The sequence below is a fragment of the Gigantopelta aegis genome, chromosome 2 (assembly GCF_016097555.1).
Source record: "Gigantopelta aegis isolate Gae_Host chromosome 2, Gae_host_genome, whole genome shotgun sequence".
NCBI lineage: Eukaryota > Metazoa > Mollusca > Gastropoda > Neomphalida > Peltospiridae > Gigantopelta > Gigantopelta aegis.
The window spans coordinates 42,010,369-42,035,390 of NC_054700.1; the positions used below are offsets into that span (position 1 = coordinate 42,010,369).

The window sequence follows — 25,022 nt, forward strand, 5'->3', positions numbered from 1 at the left end:
GATAGCATCACCACACTATCTTAATTATCTCCCTTTCTGTAAATTGATAAGAAAAGAAAACACGCCCAAGAAAGACCATATGACTTCTACTACAGTGCTTACTATACATAGATCAATATCTCTAAAAAATTAGGCTATTAAATATTTACCCCATTAGAGTAAGGTTTGGCCCTATGGTTTACACTGGTAGACAAACCACCATTGTTCCTAATGCAACGGCACATGATGATCCGAGATGGCAGAAAACCACAAACCACAAATAACTGACAATATCTACATGTATTTTGCCTCATGCCCTGTCTGTGTGTGAGGTGGGTCGTGGGACTGCCATATACGTGTATAAGGTGTGGTAAGATTCTATATATTAAAGTAGAAGGTGATAAAAAAAACATGTAGAAATGCTAAATAATCTCAAAATCTGAATAGTGGGTGGTGGAATATACGTCAGTGGTATATGGTAAGGTGTGATAGCTTGCAGGATCGATACTGCTTAGTGGCTCATTAAGTTATACCTTTCCTCTTGAACTATATGATAATGCTCCATATACATGTAACTCCCAAGATATCTCATGCTTTGAACTGATAATATGAATATCTAGATTTAGAACAAGATGTGTGAGGGTTTGTTTTTACAACACCTTTAGTTACCCATTGTAGAACGAACACAAAATCACAAGAAAAAAATCAGAAAAACAAAATCAGAAAAAATCAGAAAATACAGAGAGGACGCACACTCAACACATATTATTTATGGTTATATGGCATCAGACATATAGTTAAGGACCACACAGATATTGAGGGAGGAAACCCACTGTCGCCACTTTATGGGCTACTCTTTTCAATTAGCAGCAAGGGATCTTTTATATGCGCCATCCCATAGACAGGATAGCACATACAACGATCTTTGATGTACCAGTTGTGGTGGACTGGCTGGAGCGAGAAATAGCCCAATGACAAGGATCGATCCCAAACCGACCGCACATCAAGCGAGCGCTTTACCACTGGGCTACATCTCACCCCAAATACAGAGAGGATGCTCTACTGAAAATGGAAGAACTCAAACACCAATCTACCAGGTTATATTTGAGAGCAGAAACATTCTGAGAGTCCGTGACAGGTAGAGTATAGAATATGACAACCTAGTGATTAGGAAAATTCAGTCAGCTTGTATTACAATAATAATCATACATTTCAGAGCATGTGGGCGGTGGCTTCACCAATGCTCTCAAGATGGGGTGAAAGTTCCACACAATTATGTTGTCTGTAAATCACCAAATTATACGTATAGTCTTGCCTGTGATAAATACATGACCCATATAGAGCTATCCTTTAGATATAGTTACAAGTACATAAAAATGTATTAACTTGTCATCAGTGACAAAAAGAGGGGACTCTTTCTTTACTGATTTTGATCTGTATTGGAAAATATGGCAGAAGACGTATTTCTTATATTAAAGGGACATACCTTAGCTTTTAAACACTAAGGCATATTTTTTACTATTAGAGCCGTTTTTGATAACAGAAATCATACTTTACTTAGATTTTATGGTTTAGATTATCCATTTTCGTATATTCAAAGTATTTTTGGTCATCCTGGTGTATATTTCTCATATTTTTAAAAACGCACATGTGTCCGAGAAGTAACAGCTATGAAGCAGAGTTTTAGTCTATTTTTAGAGGGTATTTCACCATTTCAAAGTCACAGACTAATGTTTCACTCAATTGTAACTTTATCCAAATGTGTTACAGGTTTGTTGATTAACTACACTTAGTGTTAATTTTCACGGGTTGAAACTAGGGTATGTCCTTTTAAGGCAGTTGACTATATACAGTACACAATGATGATGAAAATACACAAGTTTATTAAAACAAGCAATTGTCTTTATATTTTATGGCTACAAGGAAAAATTTATATAACATAATTAGGTAAAGAATTACAATTCCCTGATCAAAGTGGCGGGATGCCACCGAAACATAGGAAAAAATTTAATGAATATGTTTTCAACTATTCCTGTTTTAGGATTTTTGTACAGTGTTTATTTTTTACAATACAAACTTAAGTTATAAGATGGGGAGACAGCTTTTAAAAAATCCTTTTTATGATCTTTTATTTAATAAATAAATAAATAAATAAATAAATATATATATATATATATATATATATATATATATATTTATTTATATATATTGCTGCTATCATGAAAAATAATACCTCTTGTTTTTTCTCTCACTAAGATCCTAACCGAATTACTAAAATATTTGTATGAGTTGTATTAACAGACACGATTCATGGAAACAGATCTTTCTTACACACACATGTTGTTTTCATATGTCACACAGCATCAGATTGTTTAAATACAGGCAACAAGAAAACATGAAGATGAGAAGAATTGGTCATAAATCTGAAACAAAATCACTGTGATGACAGAAGTAACCATAGTTAATAAGACCTGAAATATTGAGTGCTAAAACTTGAAATACCTGAATGAATTTTTGAGGTTTAGGTTCCAAAGCTTGTCTTAAAGAATTTCATAACCTCATCTTAACTGTTGACAAATTAGGTTGAGCACAGGATTCATTTTGCTTTATACTCCCATTCTGTAGTATTTGACTTAATTTTGATGTTGTATATAACAGCTTGTTGACAAGTTATTTCCACAGCCTTCAGCTTGCAAGACATGGAAAACTGACTGGAACAGGGAAGCTCTAACTGATGGATGTATTTTTGAATGGACAGATGGATAGATGGATGGATGGAGGAGAAAAGAATTAGCAAATAGATGGACAAGTTAATGATAGATGAATGAATTAAAGGGACATTCCTGAGTTTGCTGCAATTTATAAGATATTATCGACTAACAGAGACTTTTTGATGACTGCATAAAATATTAGTGGCTGTACATTAAACGTGTTTCTGATCATTGTAATATTTGTTAAGTTTCATTTTATTTCCTAAAAAAGATTTTTTCATACGTACGAAATTATTTGAAGACAAAATCCAGTTTGTGTTCTTAAAATTATTAAGACGATCAGAAACACATTGAATATACAAACACTGATATTTGAAACAAGAAAATATATTTAATATGTAAGTTTAATCGTAGAAATATTTTATTACTCGGAAACATCTTCCAATGCAGCAAACTCAGGAATGTCCCTTTAATGGATAGAAGGAAGAATGAATGGAAAGATGAATCAATAGATTGGTTAGATAGATGGACGGATGGATGGATGGATGGACGGATGGATGGGTTTATGGATGGACAAATTGGTTGGTTGGTTGATGGATTGATTTATTGATGGATGGATGGAAGGATGGATAGACAGATGGAAGAATAGATGGAAGGATAGATGAAAGGATGGATAGATGGATGGACAGATGGATGGAAGGATAGATGGATGGATGAAAAGATCAATAGGTTGGTTGGTTGTTGGATGGATGGATGGGCAAATAAATGCTGCATGATTGGATAGACAGACAGATGAACAAATTACATTACAGTATGGAGCCTGTTCAGTATTCTAGCTGGTTTTCTCCTGCATTTGATCAAGTGATTCTGATATTCCCATTCTGATACATTTTCTGGGTAATGACAAACAGACCTCCGGCTGTGCATCTCAGCATATTCAGCATAATCTGCAGTATAACACAGTTACAGATAGTGGGATGAGAAACACCTCACACATGTATAGGGTCAACAAAACATGGAGGAACCATGAAGAATCTTTTGATATCCCAACATGTCCAGCGTAACCTGCAGCATAACACAGGGTTGGGAAATACGGTTTATACCACACACATGGCAGACAACAAAACATGGAGGAACAATGTAGAATCTTTTAATACCCCAACATGTTCGTCATAACCTGCAGCATAACACACTCACAGATAGTGGGTTGGGAAATAACCTGCAGCATAACACAGGGTTGGGAAATACGGTTTATACCTCACACATGGTGGACAACAAAACATGGAGGAATAATGATGGCTCTGTTGATGTCCACAAGATACGGGGTATAATATGTGGTCCTGTAATCTGCAGTTAGCCGACCTGTAACCTGCATGCTATTAAGTGTTAAACAACTGGTAATTGTCACATTATCTTGGTGTTACTACATAACATGGTGATCACCAGGAATAACAGCCTTCTGGTCTTTGGAAGGAAGGAAGGAAATGTTTATTTAACGATGCGCTCAACACATTTAATTATGGTTATATGGCGTCAGACATATGGTTAAGGACAACACGTAAAAAAAGGAAACCCGCTGTCGCCACTTCATGGGCTACTCTTTTCGAGTAGCAGCAAGGGATCTTTTATATGCACCATCCCACAGACAGGATAGTACATACCATGGCCTTTGTTACACCAGTTATGGAGCACTGGCTGGAACGAGAAATACCAAAATGGGATCACCAATGGGGATCGATCCTAAACCGACCGCACATCGAGCTAGCGCTTTACTACTGGGCTATGTCTCACCCCTTCTGGTCTTTGGATCAGACTGCCTGTGTTCCCATACAATAATAAAGTTTGTTTTGTTTAACAACACCACTAGAGCATACTGGTTTATTAATAATCGGCTAATGGATTTGCAACATTTGGTAAATCTGACGTATAGTCTTTGAGAGAAAAGATGCTATATTCTTCCATTAGGTCTGGTAGGGTTTAATGTGTACATTCAGAACAAGCTGTTGTAGTGCATGCCTGTCATGGGCCCAGGTGTTGGCCTGGGTTGGCTCCTTCGTCCAGAGCAGGAATAGGGTTTGGGGCGGAAGGAGAGGACCGCCCGTGCTGGCAAATGCAAGAGAGTACCAGTAGCGGGTGGGGGCATTTTTGGTGCTATTGAATTTGAATATCCATAGGATTAAGTCAAAAAGTAAAAAATTGCACACATTTCTTAAGTAATTTTGGGGCATTTTGGAATGGTTCATTGAAAGAGATAGGGGAAGCTAAGCTTAATTTTGAATTTACTTTGCCGAACAATAGCTTGTAATTTTTCCATTAGTAGCAAGGGGTCTTTAATATGTACTATTCCACAGACAGGATAGCACATACTATGGCCTTTGATATACCAGTCATGGTGCACTGGCAGGAACGAGAAATAACCCAATGAGCCCACTGATAGGGATCGATCCTAGACCTACCATGCATCAAGCAAGTGCTTTACCACCGAACTACATCCTGCCCATGTTCCCCTACAAGTGCTTGTGTCGATTTGAGTGTGCAAGTCCTGTGTTTTTCCATCCCAACTTTCCACCTGTCTTTGACAGAAGGACTGGCACATGTCAGAATCTGCTCCCAAGACAGGTGTTCAATATAACAGCTTACTCCAAAATGCACACATTAAACTACTTGACTTTTGACTCATGACTATACTAGTAACCTATGTTACGTGGTCTACAAATAATTAATAATAAAATGTTTAAACTATTTTTGATATACATGTACTTCAGCTGTGGAGCACTGGGTTCTGTTTTATTAAGTGATCTTAGTTCTAAGATCACCTTAATTGCATAAGGTAGCTATGCACTTAAGGTGATCTTAGCGCTAAGGATATGTTTTATTTAACAATGCATTCAACACATTTTATTTACAGTTATATGGCGTCACGCATATGGTTAAGGACCACATAGATATTGAGAGATGAAACCCACTGTCGCCACTTCATGGGCTACTCTTTTTCAATTAGCAGCAAGGGATCTTTTATATGCACCATCCCATAGACAGAATATCACATACCACGGCCTTTGATGTACCAGTCGTGGTGCACTGGCTGGAGCGAGAAATAGCCCAATGGGCCCACTTATGGAGATCGATCCCAAACCGACCGCGCATCAAGTGAGCACTTTACCACTGGGCTACGTCTCGCCCCACCTAAGATTGTTTTGTAACATGTGACAATAGTTTGGATGAAACTCAAAAGAAATGACTTCACCTAAGGCACAGTCTCTACCATTGAGCTCGAACTATTTAAAACCTATTTAAAGTGTACATGCCAGTTGTGAATTTGAGATCAGGTTAAAGCAGTATTGAATAATGAGCGGAACAGGTTTTTTTTAAAACTGTTACAACTCATCCATCATACTAGATATATATAATAGTCAGGATCAGATGAGTCAACATTCTCCTTTGTCTGGCTGGATGAAAAATTGCATCAACAAATGTTTATACTTTGAGAAAAATGATTTACATAAACATGAAAAAAATACTTTCCTGGGTCTAAAACAAGTTACAGTGTTGCTTGTGGAAACAGATCATTATTCAGAACATCACCATTCAAAACACAGCTTCATTGTTAGAACATAACGTTCTGCTAATCCATCAAGACAGAAACTAAAAACACAAACTGAATTTAGAAACAGGAAGTATGAGGATCAGCTATGACAATGTGACAAAATGTAAAGAAAGGAATGTTTTTTAATAACACCCCAGCACATTGCATAATCAGTGTCAAGTGTATTATAAATGATTCGGTGACTCATAAATGATTCAGCGACTAGCTATTTTTAGGTGTATTTCAGAAGAGTGATCCATTATACTCTTCAGATATTAATTTTAGGTGCGAATTTTGAAATAAGGAAAGCAGTTCAAAAGAATTTGAAATGCCTTTGAAGAAAAATAATGAAAGAGAAGGAAATTTAAACATCACTTTCCATGGTCAGGTGATTATATAACATGAGGGTGGGCAATTACTCGCCTCCCACAGACAAGCCTGCTGAAAATCAAGGTCAGTTATTTTCTGCTAGTTATTAGCATTAAGACTTTTTATCAGACACACCGGCCTCGGTGGCGTCGCGGTTAGGCCATCGGTCTACAGGCTGGTAGGTACTGGGTTCAGATCCCAGTCGAGGCATGGGATTTTTAATCCAGATACAGACTCCAAACCCTGAGTGAGTGCTCCGCAAGGCTCAATGGGTAAACCACTTGCACCGACCAGTGTTCCATAACTGGTTCAACAAAGGCCATGGTTTGTGCTATTCTGCCTGTGGGAAGCGCAAATAAAAGATCCCTTGCTGCTAATAGGAAAGAGTAGCCCATGTAGTGGCAACAGCAGGTTTCCTCTCAAAATCTGTGTGGTCCTTAACCATATGTCAGATGCCATATAACCATAAATAAAATGTGTTGAGTGCTTTATTAAATAAAACATTTCTTTCTTTCTTTTATCAGACACTTTTTTTTATAAGTTAGACAGAACATAAAAGTGGATTTTGTGGACATAAATTAGCCAGAACAGTAAAAAGGATTCTCAGAGTACTGATAAAGCAATACATGTCTCATACCGGACTCAACAAATATTTATCTCTCCCAAGTTCAAGGCATATAACTCTGTGAAAAATGGGCAAATCCCCATGAACGTCAAACTTGATCAATAACTCTACATGATAAAGCTATACATATAATTTGAACTCAGACTAAAAATACAACAGCTACACATACAGTGAAACTCCTCTAAACCGGACACCCTCGGGACCAAGTAAAAAATCTGGTTTAAAAAGGTATCCGGTTTACAGAGGTTATCTTCTGCACAAATATTTAAAAAGGGACCGTGAAAAACATGTCCGGTTTTGAGAGAATTCCAGTTACAGAGGGTTTGGTTTTTAGAGGTTTTACTGTATATGCTGAGGAGATTTATATATATATATATATATATGCTGAGGAGATTTGATCCTATTACCCGCTGGACTAAGCTGACATAAATCGCATTCCACCTCTTTTATAGTAACCAGTGAATTTTGTGACCCAAATCCTATACACGGTTGCACCAGACATCAAAGCTAAATGGTAACTTATGTTTCATATTTATGAGGAATGTCCTTAGATCCCAACAGTAAAAATATCCAAGCAGCCGCCAATGCCCACAGTTCAGTGATCTTGGCAAACACTTTATTAGAAAATGAAATTCTCCATCAGTCATAAGTTTGTCATAATGTTTCTTATAGCCAGAAGAAAATACACTTTAGAACCAATAACGCTTCATAAACCCAGATCTTTTATTAGACTTTTTACAAACTGAAACCGACAACATTTATAACACCAAGTAATGCATTAAAAAACAGCGAAATGTATCCATTCCATCAGTTATATCGCATTAAATGTTTAGCTCAAATCTGAAAGCAACAACAACATAAAAGCTCAAACACATTACACAAATGAAAAAGAGAACATGAAAAGCAACAAATGGATTAATTGATGTGTTTGAGCATGAATCAAAAGATCTTTGCTTTTATTTGATAATCTCCAACAACATGACATGGTCATAAAAAATGTTACAGCACGGAGCTGGACTGCTTTGGAGAACAACTGCATACCTGACACAGGTGGAAACTTGAGCCGGTTACCTGTGTAAATGGATAAGCGAGGAAATAAATCACATGTACACGATTGTTAACAGCCATTCTCAACTGACATCTTTAAGTAATTGTTTGTGTGATCGAGTGTTGCAGAAAAATAACACATAAACCTCACAGTGGGGAAGATGAAAAAAAACCATACGGTGAGACCATCATAAAAACCAAAAACCAGAATAGTTGTGAGAAGATAAATGCTGTCTACTCATCTCAATAAAAGGTAGAAAGGTGATCAGACTTATGGAGGGTGTCAGAGAGAGAGAGAGAGAGAGAGAGAGAGGAGATTAGAGATAGACAGACACAGAGGAAGGAAGGAAATGTATTTAACGACACACTCAACACATTTTATTTATGGTTATATGGCGTCAAACATATGGTTAAGGACCACACAGATATAGAAAGGAAACCAGCTGTCACCACTTCATGGGCTACTCTTTTCGATTAGCAGCAAGGGATCTTTTATATGCACCATCTCACAGACAGGATAATACACACCACAGACTTTGATACACCAGTTGTGAAGCACTGGCTGGAATGAGAAATAGCCCAATGGGCCCACTGAATGGCAATCAATCTTAGACTGACAGTGCATCAGGTGATCACTTTACCACTGTGCTATATCCTGCCCCTCAGAGAGACGGAGACGGAGACAGAGTGAGAAAAATACAACAAGGAATCTCGATGCCACCACAGATAATACTTCTTCCAAACAAACAGCAAGGGATCTTTTATATGCACTCTTCCATCCCACAGACAGGACAGTACATACCGGTACCACCACTTATGATGTACCAGTCGTCAGATGGTGGAAATAAAACCTGAGTCCATCATGGGAGCTCAGTCAAATCACACCTCAAGCGAGTACTCTACCACTGAACTACATCGTGCCCCAAAATAGCAAAGAGGTCACAAAACAAACATTACAGCGGTGCAGCTGGTTCCACTAACGTAAACATCACAGTAACAGAATCAATCAGCTTTATGAGAAAAGCAAAGACGCATGGAGAGGCTACACCCAGCAAACCGATTAATATTAGTAATTACACAGCCCAAACATTAATTAGCAGAGAAGAAATATGACTGGTAAATGTTAATCTGCTGCATACAGCACTGGCAGGTTATAGAAAACGTCTGTAAAACAGATGCACAGATGTGGTCTTAATGTGCCTGTGTTAATGCAAAAATACACATACGATACAATAAAATTTATGATGTGCATACCAGTCCTGTCGTGAGATGGAGTTATGTCACAAACTAATCTGGGAAAGGCCGGTTTGTTTAACAGTTAATCATCACATTGTTTAATCTTTGGTTATACTGGGTGTCAAACATATGGTCAATGTGATTCCTGGTTTAGTTAGAGAATAAACCCAGACATAGCATGCATAACACAAAACCGTTTTATTTCCTGTTCAGTATAGGCATATATATACATGTAAACTGCTAACTCCAATATCTGGAATTGGCAAATATTACGTTTTGCAAATGAACTCTTAATTCATATATATCCACAGTAACATAATACTTTACAGTTTAATTAAAAACCTTTCTTTAAGAAATATTCATTAACAAAGATCATGATAATAAATATGGAAAAACTATACTCTTTAATCTTGTCCATACAAATTCACCAAAAATTCACACATAACCATTATGGGCCCATATAATAAGTAAAACATCTGACATTTAAATAGCAGCAAACTGAGACAAATATGAAACCTAACTGTACACCTAACAGTTAATTATCTAAGTGTATATACATATATACATTCCATGAGTATTTTAGCAACAGGTGTACCTAACAGTTAATTGTCAAGGTATATATATATATATATATATATATATATATATATATATATATATATATATATATATATAGATATATATACCGATATATTTCATGAGTAATTTAAGAGTCTTGTCACATCAGAGATAGAGAATTTGTTTGCTCACAAGATGAGTGGGAAGAAAAAGGCCACATCCCATGGAGGGAACAGAAGCCATCATTCTGGGCGGCAATTTGATGCATCTCTTGTGAAACACAGGTGTTAATGGTCGTGTTAATAGCACTTCAAAGCGGAGTGGTGGGGATATAATACACAGCAGTGGAAACATCAGAATCTTAGGTCAAGAACCCATGGCCTGATGTATCGGTCTGACTGACCCTCACCAACAACCACGAAGATTAATAATACTTGAATTTATAAACAAATATAAATTAATATGGTTTTCTGCATGCTCAAAATAGAAAAGACAATCTAGAAATGCATTTCCTTGACCAAAAAAAAAAAAAGAGTTGAGAAGCAAGCCCACAATACTAGTTTATTATATTGAGTAAGTATCAAAGTAGTATCTGTGAACTTATATTCTCTCCGATCATTTAATAGTTAACAAAATAAACTGCATTAAGCAGCCACCTGTCTTAATTAAGAGATAACATTTTAAAAATAAATTTAGGTAGCTACTTAATACAAATTTTACTATAGCACAAATTTGTAATTGCAGAAGCATTTAATTCTTTGTTCACTTTCAGTTGGTGATTAAATGATACAAAAATAGCATCAAAAAAACAGAAAGGCAGGATTCAAAACACTATTATGAAGTTAGCAGGTTCTTGCTCTTAAAGGGACTGAGACTAGTTTTTAAAACACTAAGGCATATTTTTCACCTAGACTAATTTCAACCTATTAATTTACAAACATGTAACACATTTGGATAGAACAGAGTGAAACAATAGTCTGTGACGTTGAAATATCCTTAAAAATAGACAAAACACGACTCCATAACCGTAACTTCTTAGATGCACGTGCGTTTTTTTAAATATGAAAAATGCATTTTGTGGTATTAGAAACACCAGGATGACCAGAAACACTTTGGTTGTATGGTACAGAAATGAATAATCCAAACAATAAAATATAAGTAATATTTAATTTCAGTGATCATAAACGGCTCTAATTGTGAAAAAAATGTCTTAGTGTTTAAAAACTAGGGTCTGTCCCTTTAAATCATAAAGAACTAAAATCTAGTTGCTGGTAAAATACAGCAATGCATTCCACACATCTTCCCTCTTCAAAGAAGATGACAGATTCAGTTAACGCCTTATGAATTTATTTATTTTACAATTTACACATGATGGGACAAGACATAAAAAGAACATAAAAGTTGTGATCACAGTGCTTTGTAAAAACTTAACAAAGAAATAAATTTAATAATAAACAAGCAGAAAAGAAACCCATTGTCAATTATATCTACTGGATAAAGTTGATCAAAAAGAGCTGTGTTATTTATACTGTTGAAGGTGTGTGTCACTGATAAATCGACAAGGATATAAAGAATATGTTTATAAATCGACAAGGACATAAAGAATATGTTTACAAATCGACAAGGATATAAAGAATATGTTTACAAATGCATTCCATTCTAAGACATTTAAAACTAACTCTCTGTTTTTTATAATAATCGTAAGATACTATCAGCTACATTATTCAATTTTACTAAATTTTAAAGACATTACACTTTTGTACTTAAGCTAATAAAATAAATCAGTAATCATTGATGGACAAAGAAATTAATTCTTCTGTATTACAAAAAAAAAAAATAATAAAAAAATGAACGAATAAACTAAACTAAACTAAAAACTACAACAAAAAATAAAGCTTTTTTCCCCTCAATTGTCTACTTTCCCTTTTAGGAAATAAGATCAAAATTCCAGCCATACATCATGAATGGCAACTCTCCAAACCCCATGCTGCTTACCAAATATACAACAGTTCTATAATCTGATTTTAAAATATTATCAATCTACTTTCAACTCAGCATGTATGACCAAAATTCCTGCCAGACATCATGAATGGCAACTCTCCAAACCCCATGCTGCTTACCAAACATACAACAGTTCTAGAATCAGATTTTAAATTATTATCTATCTTCTTTCAACTTTAGCAACTGTGACCAAAATTCCAGCCAGAGAGCAATGGCAGACTTCCAAACCCCTAGAGTCACAAAATACACAATAGTTCTAAAAAGTGAATTATATCAGGAGCTTTATCTTGCGATAAAGCAGACCCCATAGCTTCCTGCAGATCACTGCCTCTCAACAATGTAACACATTAGTGGTGGTTTGGGCTGGCTCTGTGTGATGTCCAACAACAAAACAAAGATTCTCCATCAGTATCGGTCCCAACCTAGAACTTCCAGAATATCACAGATAACACCAAGTGCTACCCAGGTTTTTTGTTTTTTGTTTGTTTTCCACACAGTTAAAATGTAAGTAACTGTACCCCATGCAGCAGTACTGCTTTTGTTCCCAGCAGACGTTTAAGTAAACTGAGGCATCAACGATTCAGTAAATTTTAACACACAGGAATAAAAGATCCATCTTTTTTTAAATTTTTATTATTTATTTTTTTTACTTTAGAAACACTTTTTGGTAAACTAGAGGGTTGTGTTCATGGTATGCATGTTTTAACCTTTGGGATATAAAGATGTGAACAAATTAATACCAACCAATCGGTCACATAGCTAGGCTTTAAGCCCAGTGGAAGATCTTATCATTTCTCTATATTGGCAATAAGCGTTTTCAATGATCCTGAATTTATATTATGGCAGTATGGGATTGAGAACATTATCCACAAGTCTGGATCAATGCTCACAGGATTTAGAAGATTTGCTAAATGTTTTTGGATTGATTTTTTTTTAAATTGCATTTTAAAAGTATCTTAAGGATAAAATGAATTTCAATAAAATCAATTTTGCCCTTCCCTCACAACTAAAAATGGACAATTGTATGAAAAAGAACCAGTCATATGTGCATAAGTGGATTTTGGGAGTTGGACACCCCTTGCTTAAAGCGTTTAAAACTTGTAAAAAAAATATGCATATACATGTATCTGCATTTGCAATGATGAATTTCACTTGCAGAATGCAGGAAATTTTATTTCAGGACATCTGGTTTTCCAAAAAGCATTTCCCTGCAAAGTCATCTAGAAAAGTGTGCACATTTGCACTCTAGATCTCAGTAACTCAGTTCAGTTCTCTAATATCACAAAAAAAAAGATATAAAATCATATAGAGATTTTATTTCAGAAAAATGTCAAAAATATCATAAAGGGGATCTAATATCATGAACAAGATTGAATTGATTTTATTTTAGGATACCTTCACATACATGAATATGAAAAAATCATTTTTACAATTGGGGGGGGGGGGGGGGGGGGGGGGGGGGGGGGGGGGGGGGCATAGCCCAGTAGTAAAGTGCTCGCTTGATGCATGGTCGGTTGGGATTGATCCCCGTCAGTGGACACATTGGGCTATTTCTTGTTCCAGCCAGTGACTGGTATATCAAAGGCTGTGATATGTGCTATCCTGTCTGTGAGATGGTGCATATGAAAGATCCCTTGCTGCATTAGGAAAAATGTAGCAGGTTTCCTCTGATGACTATGAGTCAGAATTACCACGTTTGACATCCAATAGCCGATGCTTGATTAATCAATGTGCTCTAGTGGTGTCATTAAACAAAACAAACTTTTTACAATTTAAATACCTAGGAACAATTATTTCAAATTATATATACTTTACTTAATTTTTCATATAAGCGAGACACACACAACACATCAACAGTACATGATAATGTAACTTTAAAAATCATTTGGCAAGAGATCGTCTTTGGGGAACAAAACAGACAGAAATACACACCAACATCTCAACAGACACTTTCTACATCGAGTGTCGTTTGTTTTCACGAGAGTATTTCCGATTTTTCAGGTAGCAAGTTTGCCAAAAGCACCAGGAGAAGATAAATACTTGATCAGAAATGTCAGCCGGTATGTGAATGAGGACCAGAGAGCATGCCGCGATCTTATTACTCTATCTCTACCTGTTACAAGACAAATGTAGCTGAACACCATCCTTAATTGACCATGAGAAATAAATTTCACCGTCTTTCTTGATTCTGATATATCTGTTCATTAATACTACTACATGTACATTGTGTTGTCTTGCAGGTAGAGTTTATTTTGTTTAACGACACCACTAGAGCACATTGATATATTAATCATCGGCTATTGGATGTCAAATATTTGGTAATTTTGACATATAATCTGAGAGAGGAAACCCGCTACATTTTTCCATTAGTAGCAAGGGATCTTTTATATGCACCATCCCACAGACAGGGTAGCACATAGTACGACCTTTTATATACCAGTCACGGTGCACTCGCTAGAACGAGAAATGGCCTGCATGCAAAGAGTTAAAAATTAAAGTTTCTTTGTTTAACAACATTACTATACTATAAAGCACATTGATTTATTAATCATCAGCTGTTGGATGTCAAACATTGGTAATTCTGACACATTGTGTTAGACACACATTGTGTTAGACACACATTGTGTTAGACACACATTGTGTTAGACACACATTGTGTTAGACACACATTTGCTACATTTTTTCTATTAGTAGCAATGGATCTTTTATATGCACTTTCCCAAAGACAAACCAGCACATACTACAGCCAATTGTGAGGCACTGGTTGGTGATGATGATAACTAGTTTAACGTGCCCATATACCACTAGGGTTTCGAACACGCCCATCTCGAGTCCGACCTCCGATAAGATCGGTGGCCTGACTCGGGATGGAGGGGGGGGGGGGGGGGGTTGAAAATAGGCAGAATTTTGAAAATAGCAATTAGTAAAAAAGTTAATAGAATAAAAAAAAAAGAAAAAAAAAAAGGTTACAAGCCAAAAATAAAAAGAATTGACTGCTCGGCCGAATATTTATATAATTTGAAGCATTTTAGAAGGACAGTCCAAAATTAAATAAGAGAAAGAAGAGAGGATCGGACTATTTAATAATATTTTTAAAAAAGAAGTAATTTCGACATAAAATTTTGAACGCAGATCTAAAAGTTTAAAGTCCGATCGATATGTCCATGCGAGCACTGGTTGGGACAAAAAAAAAAGCAATCAGAGATGGTGTTATGTTGTATTAACAGCAAATAATAATGTCACAGCTCTGTCTAAATGAGTAGTGTTGATAAAAAGTGCTCTTATTGGCAGAAGCTAATGAGAATTTCCAGTTGGTATACACTACTGGATTCTCATACTAAGAGGTCTGTGGTTCGAATCTCTACAGCAAACGTTGAATTATCTGTTACATAAATAACCATTGGCATTTGTTCTGTATGGTATTTCTCATCCCAGCCAGTGTTCCACAACTGGTGTAACAAAGGCCGTGGTATGTACTATCCTGTCTGTGGGATGGTGCATATAAAAGATCCCTTGCTGCTAATCGAAAAGAGTAGCCCATAAAGTGGCGACAGCGGGTTTTCTCTCTCAATATCTGTGTGGTCATATGTCTGATGCCATATAACCATAAATAAAATGTGTTGAGTGCATTGTTAAATAAAACATTTCCTTCCTTCTTTGTTCTGCATGGAGATATAACTGAATATATGATAACAGTTTTTTTAATATTCCTAAATCCCCTTGATAAATCTTAGTTACGATGATACATCTGAGCTGTAAATGAATATTGAATCCCTGTGTGTGTAATTGTCACTGTAATACGTCTGCTGAAAGACTGGAACTGAGTGACCAGGGCAGGTGACCACCCTGTCAGTTCTCATTATTTTCACATTACCCTCCAGAGACTGCCGGATTCCCAGCACACTACTACAAACTGCTTGTCATATCCCAGAGCTAATTCATTCATCACACACTTAGTCTGGGCCAAGGTGGTGCACCCATTCTCTTAGGCTCTACTAGACTGGTGCCAAACGATACCTTTGGATGTTTTCTTTTCATTATGACTTGGCCTGAAAATCTAGACCTGCCTGGAGCAGGAATTGCAACATGTGGATATGTGCACCTGTTTATATGGATTGATGCAGTGAAAAGATGCATGCATCTATGCAAATTACTGGACACACATCAAATATAACGTAGTTGACATAGTGGTCTGATTGTAAAATCAAAACAAACATGTATGAATGAGGAAATTAACAGTGATTCACGAAAGCAGACCTTGCTAGAATTTCTTTTGGACTCTACTTTGTGCAGAGATACAAGCTTGAACAAATAAATGTGTTGTAGTTAATTAAGATTCTACTTTCCAACACACTACAAACCACCAAAAGATACATTGGAATTTGCAAAATTGATAATTTAATTAAAACATTGTAAGTAAAAAAAGCTGTATTATGGTAGCCAAAAAGATTTTCTTCTGCTGAATATTTACAGGGTCAGTGCTTTTAACTGTTCACATAAAACACAATTTTATCTGATAACACTACAGGCATGGTGGGGGTGTGTGTGTGTGTGTGTGTGTGTGTGTGTGTGTGTGTGTGTGTGTGAGGTCTGCCCCCCCCCCCCCAATAATTCTGAATCAAAAATATTATTTGTAGTAAATCTTCAGGCAGATTGATTTTACTTGTAGAATGAAGGAAACTGCATTTCAGGACATCTGGTTTTTTAAATTTTATGGGGGAGTATACCCCCAAACCCCTAGAAACTTTGCTTTGTGCCCTCGATCTTAGTCAGCCCCCCTCCCCAATGTCTACTTGCTTCCGCTGTGCCAGCACTATAGATTATCTCGCTTCACAGCAAATCTGTCTGTAACCTTTACACTAAAATACCTCATTCAATCACACTGCGTGAACAAACATGCAGATCTTTCAATTATTTACCACGATATCATTATATCATAAGTCTATATCTAGCCTTCCAGCAGTCTAATCACAGAACCCTAATGTACTATAGATCCTCATGCATTTACACAATACAGTTGTAAGTCTTATCTCGTCTGCACCACAAAACCACCTGCACACATTGATCTTTAATTCAGTACAGAGTGTAACATTATATATCATTCTTTTAAGCTACGTGTAATACATTCGTACACACCTACACAATACAGTTGTAACTACATATAATTCTTTCAGCGGTCTGATTAACAACATCAACATGAATCACCGCTGAATTAGTACACAAGACTATTCCGTACAGTTTGAGTCTGTTTTAACTGACCCAGATAGCTGAGGTGTGTACCCAGGACAGCAGACTTGAACCTTAATTAGATAATCATTATTTAATTGGGATTTTTTTTATTTTATTCAAAACACTATTATTTTTTTTTTTACAACAAACCAAACTGAAATTATTTACAAAAAATATTTTGGTAGGAGTATGGAACAGACTATAGATTGCATCGAATAGATTACACAGATGCACACTTCCAGTCTGCAAAAAGAAATATCTATAAAATATGGATTGCACTCCACTGAAGTATGATAGATTCACACCCTCACGTCTTCCATTCCCTCTATTCCCCACACCACCCCCAGGCTATAAGCAGTTGTTTTGGTCCACACTTGCATATGTATTGGCACGACATTCCAGCTCCAAACAAAAGCATTGAAGTCAGTTGTCATCAAATGGTCCCAAGATGGTGCCATGTACAATTAAAAATAACAATGGCACAAAGGCATGGGCATGAAAGGCCATTAACCAGTTATACTGTGGATATCCTCATGTACACTGTAATAGAATACTAGTCAAAGTATTGTACACAGGGGCATTAATGTTAGAATAGTTTCTGGACAATGGTCTGGTAATGAAGACAATATTATGTATCTACATGTGTGTATAACATACATGTATATTTATGTAGGTTTAAAGGTGAAGAAATGGAAAATAAAAATAAATGGATATAATGTGAACAGAGTGTAATAAAAAAAAACAAGTTTGTTTTGTTTAACAACACCACTAGACTATACTGATCTATTAATCATCAGCTATTTGATGTAAAAAAAATGGTAATTTTGACATATAGACTTACAGAGGAAACCCACATTTGTCCATTATTGTAGCAAGGGATCTTTTATATGCACCATCCCACAGACAGGATAGCACATACCACAGCCTTTGATATACCATTCATGGGGTATTGGCTGGAATGAGAAATAGCCTACTAGACCACATTGATCTATTAATCATCAGCTATTGGATGTCAAAAATTTGGTAATTTTGACATATAGACTTACAGAGGAAACCCGCTACATTTGTCCATTATTGTAGCAAGGTTTTTTTCATATGCAATCATCTCACAGAAAGAATAGCTCATATCACGGCCTTTGATAAACCAGTCATGGTGCACTGGCTGGAACAAGAAATAATCCAGTGGGTCCATCAACGGGATCAAGCAAGTGCTTCACCACTGGGCTACATCCCACCCCATAGTGTAATCAGTTACTGTGTTTCATTCATATATATATATATATATAATATATATATCACGTAATAATTCTTGGCTGATGTGGACAGTTTTCAGAAGAGTAAGCAATATTTGGTGACCTCTGATATCTTGGAATATTTATGGCATGGCTTGCAACAAGAGGAAATAGTATGTAATAATTAGTAAGTGGGGCACTAAGACATGGCAATGGGCAACAAGAGGAAATGGTATATAGCAATTAGCAAGTCGGGCACTTAAACATGTATGGCAGTGGGCCAGTGTTCACTGCTGGTGATTATATAACCACAATCAAGTACAGCTGTTGACACTGAACTACCAACACTGTAACACTGAACTACCAACACCGACACTGAAATACCAACACCGACACTGAAATACCAATACCGACACTGAAATACCAATACCAACATTGAACTACCAATACTGACACTGAACTACCAATACCGACACTGAACTACCAATATCGACACTGAACTACCAATATCAACACTGAACTACCAATACCAACACTAAACTACCAATACCGACACTGAAATATCAATACCAACATTGAACTACCAATACTGACACTGAACTACCAATACCAAAACTGAAATACCAATATCGACACTGAACTACCAATACCGACACAGAACTACCAATACCATAACACAGTATGACACTTTCAATTTCATTGAAAATAATGGAACTTTGGTTTTACAGAGGACATTGTTACCTGTATGCAAGTTAATCTATATTAAAGCAATAGAATATGATGACTGGTTTTGATGGCACAGAGGTAAAATCATTAGGTTTAAAGGAGTGGTAGGTTGGATCTGCATACTGCACGACTCCAACTTCCAGTAAGTGCATGTAGCAGGGTATACGGACTTCGCTCACTAGCTATTAATCTCTGTCCTCAGAGAGCCAAAGTCTGTGTCAAGGACAACTGGCTTGAACATTAATTTGACATAAGTGCAAGCATAAAAATAATTTTAAATGAATAAATACTATGTGGTTTGTTTGAGGTAACATGGGGGTATGTTTATACAGCTATCATCTTCTGTTATATTGATTAAAAATGGTAGAATACGGATGACCAAAAATGTCAGTTTGAGGAAACAAGTTAACAAATCTTGAAAAAGAAATTTGTTAAAAAAGAAACTACAGAACTTCATTATCTGGCTCTGTCAAACATATGATCCAGCATTATTATGTTTTTGTTTTAAACTATTTTTAAAACATGACAGAACAAAATAAGAAAGAAATAAGAAAGAAAGTTCATAAATCGTATCAGCAAACAGTGACTGAAGCCAAAACCCACATCCACAGTGTCAGAAGGTAACCATATACATGTACATTACTGCCATTCAATCTCACATTGCTGACATCGATCCAGTCCAACATATAAACATATCTTTATGTGATGCAAATATTACCATGCAACCTGTAAGAGTAAATTATACTTGAACTACAATCCTAAGTGTTCCCTTATTTCATACCACTAGTATGGTGGCTAAAAACTGGTATTAAATACTAAAGGCTGAATTTACTAAGCCTGATTTTCTTGAACACAGGTGTTTAAGCATTGTAAATGTATGTAGTTAAATGCGAGTAGGTCAGAAACAGGCTTTGTAAATTCGGTCCTCAATGTTTATAGGACCAGTTTATACAACTAACATCTACTTGAAAAGCTAAAAGCTTTCGGATAAAATCTCTTTTGTGCATTTCTAAATCTCTGGACAATTTCCAAAACCTACATACACCTTTGTTTCAACACATTTGGTTCTATAGCTTGTGGGTGATATAAGTGAGATTCCAAGACAAAAGACATGCAGGGAAGTCGATGAAAGAGGGCCATGTTTCATCCAGGTGCAGAAAGGATTCACAAAAATGTCCATTTTTGTTGTTTTCTTTGTTCTCTGTTTATAAGGCACTGGGTGAATTGTGAGTAACAGGTACAATAAATCAATGAGCAGCCTGCCTGCATATCGCGGTGGATTCCAGTTGTACATTATGATGTAGCTGTTGGCAGGCCGCAGCACGGTTACTGATGTTTATTACATTTCCGTGTGTGTCATATCACTTCCAGTGAACACCAGCAGATGAACTGCACATGACTGATATATTTTCACTTTCATTTTAATTTTTAGAGAAATATGAAATCTGCAGCCACATTTATAACCTATCCTTCCCAAAAAGCAATCAGAAATGAAAAGAAAAAAATGGCTTCATTGAAGGCGATCTTACAAGCAAGGTGAGTGTTCTATCACTAAACTACATGTACATCCAGCCCCAGTTTTTATATAATAAACCCCCCATAGCAGTCTACAATACAGTATATCAGTCTGATCAAGGCAAACACTTTCAAGTTATTTTGTCTACAGCATTTAGTACTGTAATTTCTATCTGATACTATTTTTATCATGGTGTGTTAAATATTCACAATGTCATCAAAAAGGTACAATAAATATTGATAAATGTTGCTGAAAAAAATATACAACAGCTTAAAGGAAAATATTCCTTTACCTAGATTTAAATCCATGCCAAGAACTTTGTTTATTTTACTTCGTCTTCCCCAAAATAAACATATCATTGTCATATTTTTTTGGATGTTTGTTGTTTACCTAACTCAGTTTTGGCATGAAAGATCTAAACAATGCACAAATAATGGCCTGCATATTTCACTAATTCTTATCTGCATTTCAACTCACATTTATTTGTGTCATATTTGTATGGTAAACACAGCAAAAGATTATTCCAAAATTCGGTTACCCGTATTCGTATGTAAAAGTGTTGTGTTTAAAGTATATCTTACTGGCATTATAAGGACTGGTTTCTGCGGTGTACGGTAATAGTTAATACATCCACTCTTAGTACTTGTAGGTATAGTGTTTGCTTAGCTTAGTAACTGGTTTAACGTGTCCATATACTATTAGGGTTTCGAACATGCCTATCCCGAGTCCAGCCTCCGATAGGATCAGGGGTCTGAATCGGGACAAGGATATAGGGTTTGCAATGTCTGCAACTACACTGAATTCTCCTTCACTTACCACTAACAGCTAACCGTCCAGACAGTTGAGGTGTTTGCCCAAGACAGTGATTGATACCTAAATCACAGATTTTTATCTCAGATTCAATTACTGATTTACGTCATAAATTTAAATTAAACAATAATGATGCTACAAGGCATAATGGAAGGATGAGTTGAAATGCATTGTTCTTTTTTAAATGTTCATCTGTTGAAATTACAAATTTATGTAGTAAAACACTTTACTTACTTTTTAGTCACTGAGATCAAACATTTATTCAAGAAGGCAAAGTTCACGTAAAAACCGATATGGCAATGTGTTAATCGGAAAACAGTCAAATAAAATGAAATGCCAGACAGTTGGCTACAGGCCATTAAAGAATCAAACTAAGAGCTTTCAAGATGAACTTTTCAATTTGTTTCTCCTTGTAAAACAGAGTCTGGGTTATTGCACACATCACAAGTCAGCAAGTCTGGGTAATGCCAGTTGTTTCAAAGCAAAGGAAATTTTGTTTCATGACTACTCATCACAAATTTAATTAGGTTTTCAACATAAAGGGATTTATAGCTACAAAAAGCATTTTAGAATGATTAAGAAGGAAGGAAGGAAATGTTTTATTTAACGACGCTCTTAACACATTTTATTTACAGTTATATGGCGTCAGACATATGGTCAAGGACTACACAGATATTGAGAGGAAACCCAATGTCGCCACTTCATGTGCTACTTTTTTTTATTAACAGCAAGGGATCTTTTATATGCACCATCCCACAGACAGGGTAGTACATACCATTGCCTTTGATATACCAGTCGTGGTGCACTGGCTGGAACGAAAAATAGCCCAATGGGCCCACTGATGGGGATCGATCCCAGGCTAACCGTGCATCTTGCTACTAATGAAAAAATGTAGAGGGTTTCCTCGCTATGACTGTCAAAATGACAATATGTCTGACATCCAATAGCCGATGATTAATAAATCAATGTGCTCCAGTGGTGTCGTTAAACAAAACAAACTTCATTCTTTCACATTAAAAAATACAATGGATACAATTAAGAGCTTGGGGTATGTACTCCATTAGTGAACACCCCCCCCCCCCTTTCCCTCTGTACTCTTTAAACCCAAACACCCTTCCTTTCTCATGGCGTATGTATACTTTAAAGATAACCCCTAATACTGTGTTACTCTTCTTCACCAATTCATTCCATTTCAACCTATTTTCGTGCTTATATCCAATTAAGATTCAAGCACGCTATCCTGGGCACACACCTCAGCTATCTGGGCTGTCTGTCTAGGACTGTTGTTGGTGGTTAATGGTTAGTGAGAGAGAAGAGGGAGTAATGGTCTTACACCTACCCATTGAGATATTAAAACTTGCTCTGGGTGGGAGCCAGTACTGGGTGGTGAACCCTGTACCTACCAACCTTCTTCTCCACCAACTGATGCTCAAATCCAGACAAACCTTGCCTTATACACACAACCAGAAAAACCACACACACACACACACATCCTAACAAGTTGCCACTGCACTGATAAAAGTGCTGGGCTTTATGTCAGATTGAAGTAAGAGACCTGATACCAGACTAGATAAACCAGTGTTAAAAAACCTCACTCCACTGATCTGCCTGCAGTTAAGATTTCACACTGTCACTTTTGGCACTACCCAAGAAGCAGACAAACATTTATTAGTGGTCTCAGTTCAAGAAACTCGGCAGGATGGGGACCCCTGAAACCTTTGGACTGGGTGCCACCATACCCCCAGGTGGGAAGGTGGGCTGGTGGACTTCGAGCCGTCCATAAATCTCCCAGTTTAAAAGCGCTCTCTGCCATATAATATGCACTCTCTTTCCCTGCGTGCTAGTCTTTCCAGAAGCAAAAATATTTTGTTAATTTTTTTTTTCGTTTTTGTTTTTAATCTTCAGTATATCGGTACATTTTACAGGATTATTAAGAATTAAAACTATTAGATGATGAATGGGTGGACTGGTGCAATTGCAGGGTCAGTCAGTGAAAAGATGTAAAACATTAAAAGCTTGTTTTGTTTAACAACACCACTGGAGCACATAATGATTTATTAATCATCAGCTATTGGATATATCAAACATTTGACGTAATTGTAAGAGGAAACCTGTTATATTTTTCCATTAGTTGCAAAGGATCTTTTATATGCAGCATCCCACAGACACATTCCATAGTCTTTGATACACCAGTTATGGGGCATTGGTTAGGACAGGGGTGGGGGTGGGTGTGTGGTGGGGAGTGGGGTGGGTGGGGTGATCTATTCAGAGAATGAGTCCACTGAGGATAGATTAAGTGTTTGATGAGATGGAATAACAAGAATGGATGGATGGATGGAATCATGGATGGAGCAATGGGTATATAGAAGTACTACATATACAATACTTGGATGGATGGATGGATGGATGGATGGATGGATGGATGGATGGATGGATGGATGGAATAAATGCATTACTGATTTATGATAAATTAATAGAAATGGAATGAATGGAACGGGAACATGGACAAATGAATGGATTTAAAAGGTACCAGGGTCAGATTTAATCTACACGGTGTACCATAATAATGTGTACCTGACATACAAGATATAAAAATGTGTATAACTCACATAGCACCAACAAAGAGGGTCTGCGAAAGACTGTCCACCAAAAGATAGCGGTAATATCTCAGGTTTGGTCCATCCTTGGCATCTGTGAATGTTTTCACATCCAAATCTGGAAAATAAAAACAAAACACTCAGTACAGTTTAGACAACACTCTCATTTAAACAACGCAACATGGTAAGAACTTTTACATATGGGTTTACAATGTTAAGGAAGGAAGGAAATGTTTTATTTAATGATGCACTCAACACATTTTATTTATGGTTATACAGCATCGGACATATGGATAAGGACTAACAGATATTGAGAGAGGAAACCCACTGTCGCCATTTCATGGGCTATTCTTTTCAATTAGCAGCAAGGGATCTTTTATATGCACCATCTCACAGACAGGATAGCACATACCAAAGCCTTTATTACACCAGTTGTGGAGCACTGGCTGGAATGAAAAATAGCCCAATAGGCCCACTGACGGGAATCGATCCTAGATCGATTGCGCACCAGGTGAGTGCTGCACCATTGAGCTATGTCCCACCCCTACAATGTTAAATACATATAAAAATCGACATCATTACATTAAAATACTAAACAACTTTTGCTGGAGATATGCCAATGATCACATTGCACAAATTTAACATTTATAGAATATTAAACAGGCTTCCATTTCATATCATATTTATGTCCCAAGTGACATAATGTTCGATCGTCATGAGCTTTAGTGAGTGACAATGGAAACTGTTTGACGAGGGACATAGACATGATATAAAATGATAGTGTGTTTAATATCTTATTT

The 25,022-nt window shown here is 36.5% G+C and overlaps 1 protein-coding gene across 3 annotated transcripts in view; it reads right to left on the reverse strand.

Moving 5' to 3' along the window:
• LOC121385772 (semaphorin-2A-like) overlaps positions 1–25,022 on the reverse strand; it is a 205,508-nt gene that overhangs the window by 28,920 nt on the left and 151,566 nt on the right. For all 3 annotated transcript variants that reach the window (XM_041516561.1, XM_041516553.1, XM_041516570.1), the window contains one exon: positions 24,235–24,340. In XM_041516561.1, coding sequence (XP_041372495.1) covers positions 24,235–24,340 — 106 coding nt within the window. The remainder of the gene's footprint in view (positions 1–24,234; positions 24,341–25,022) is intronic.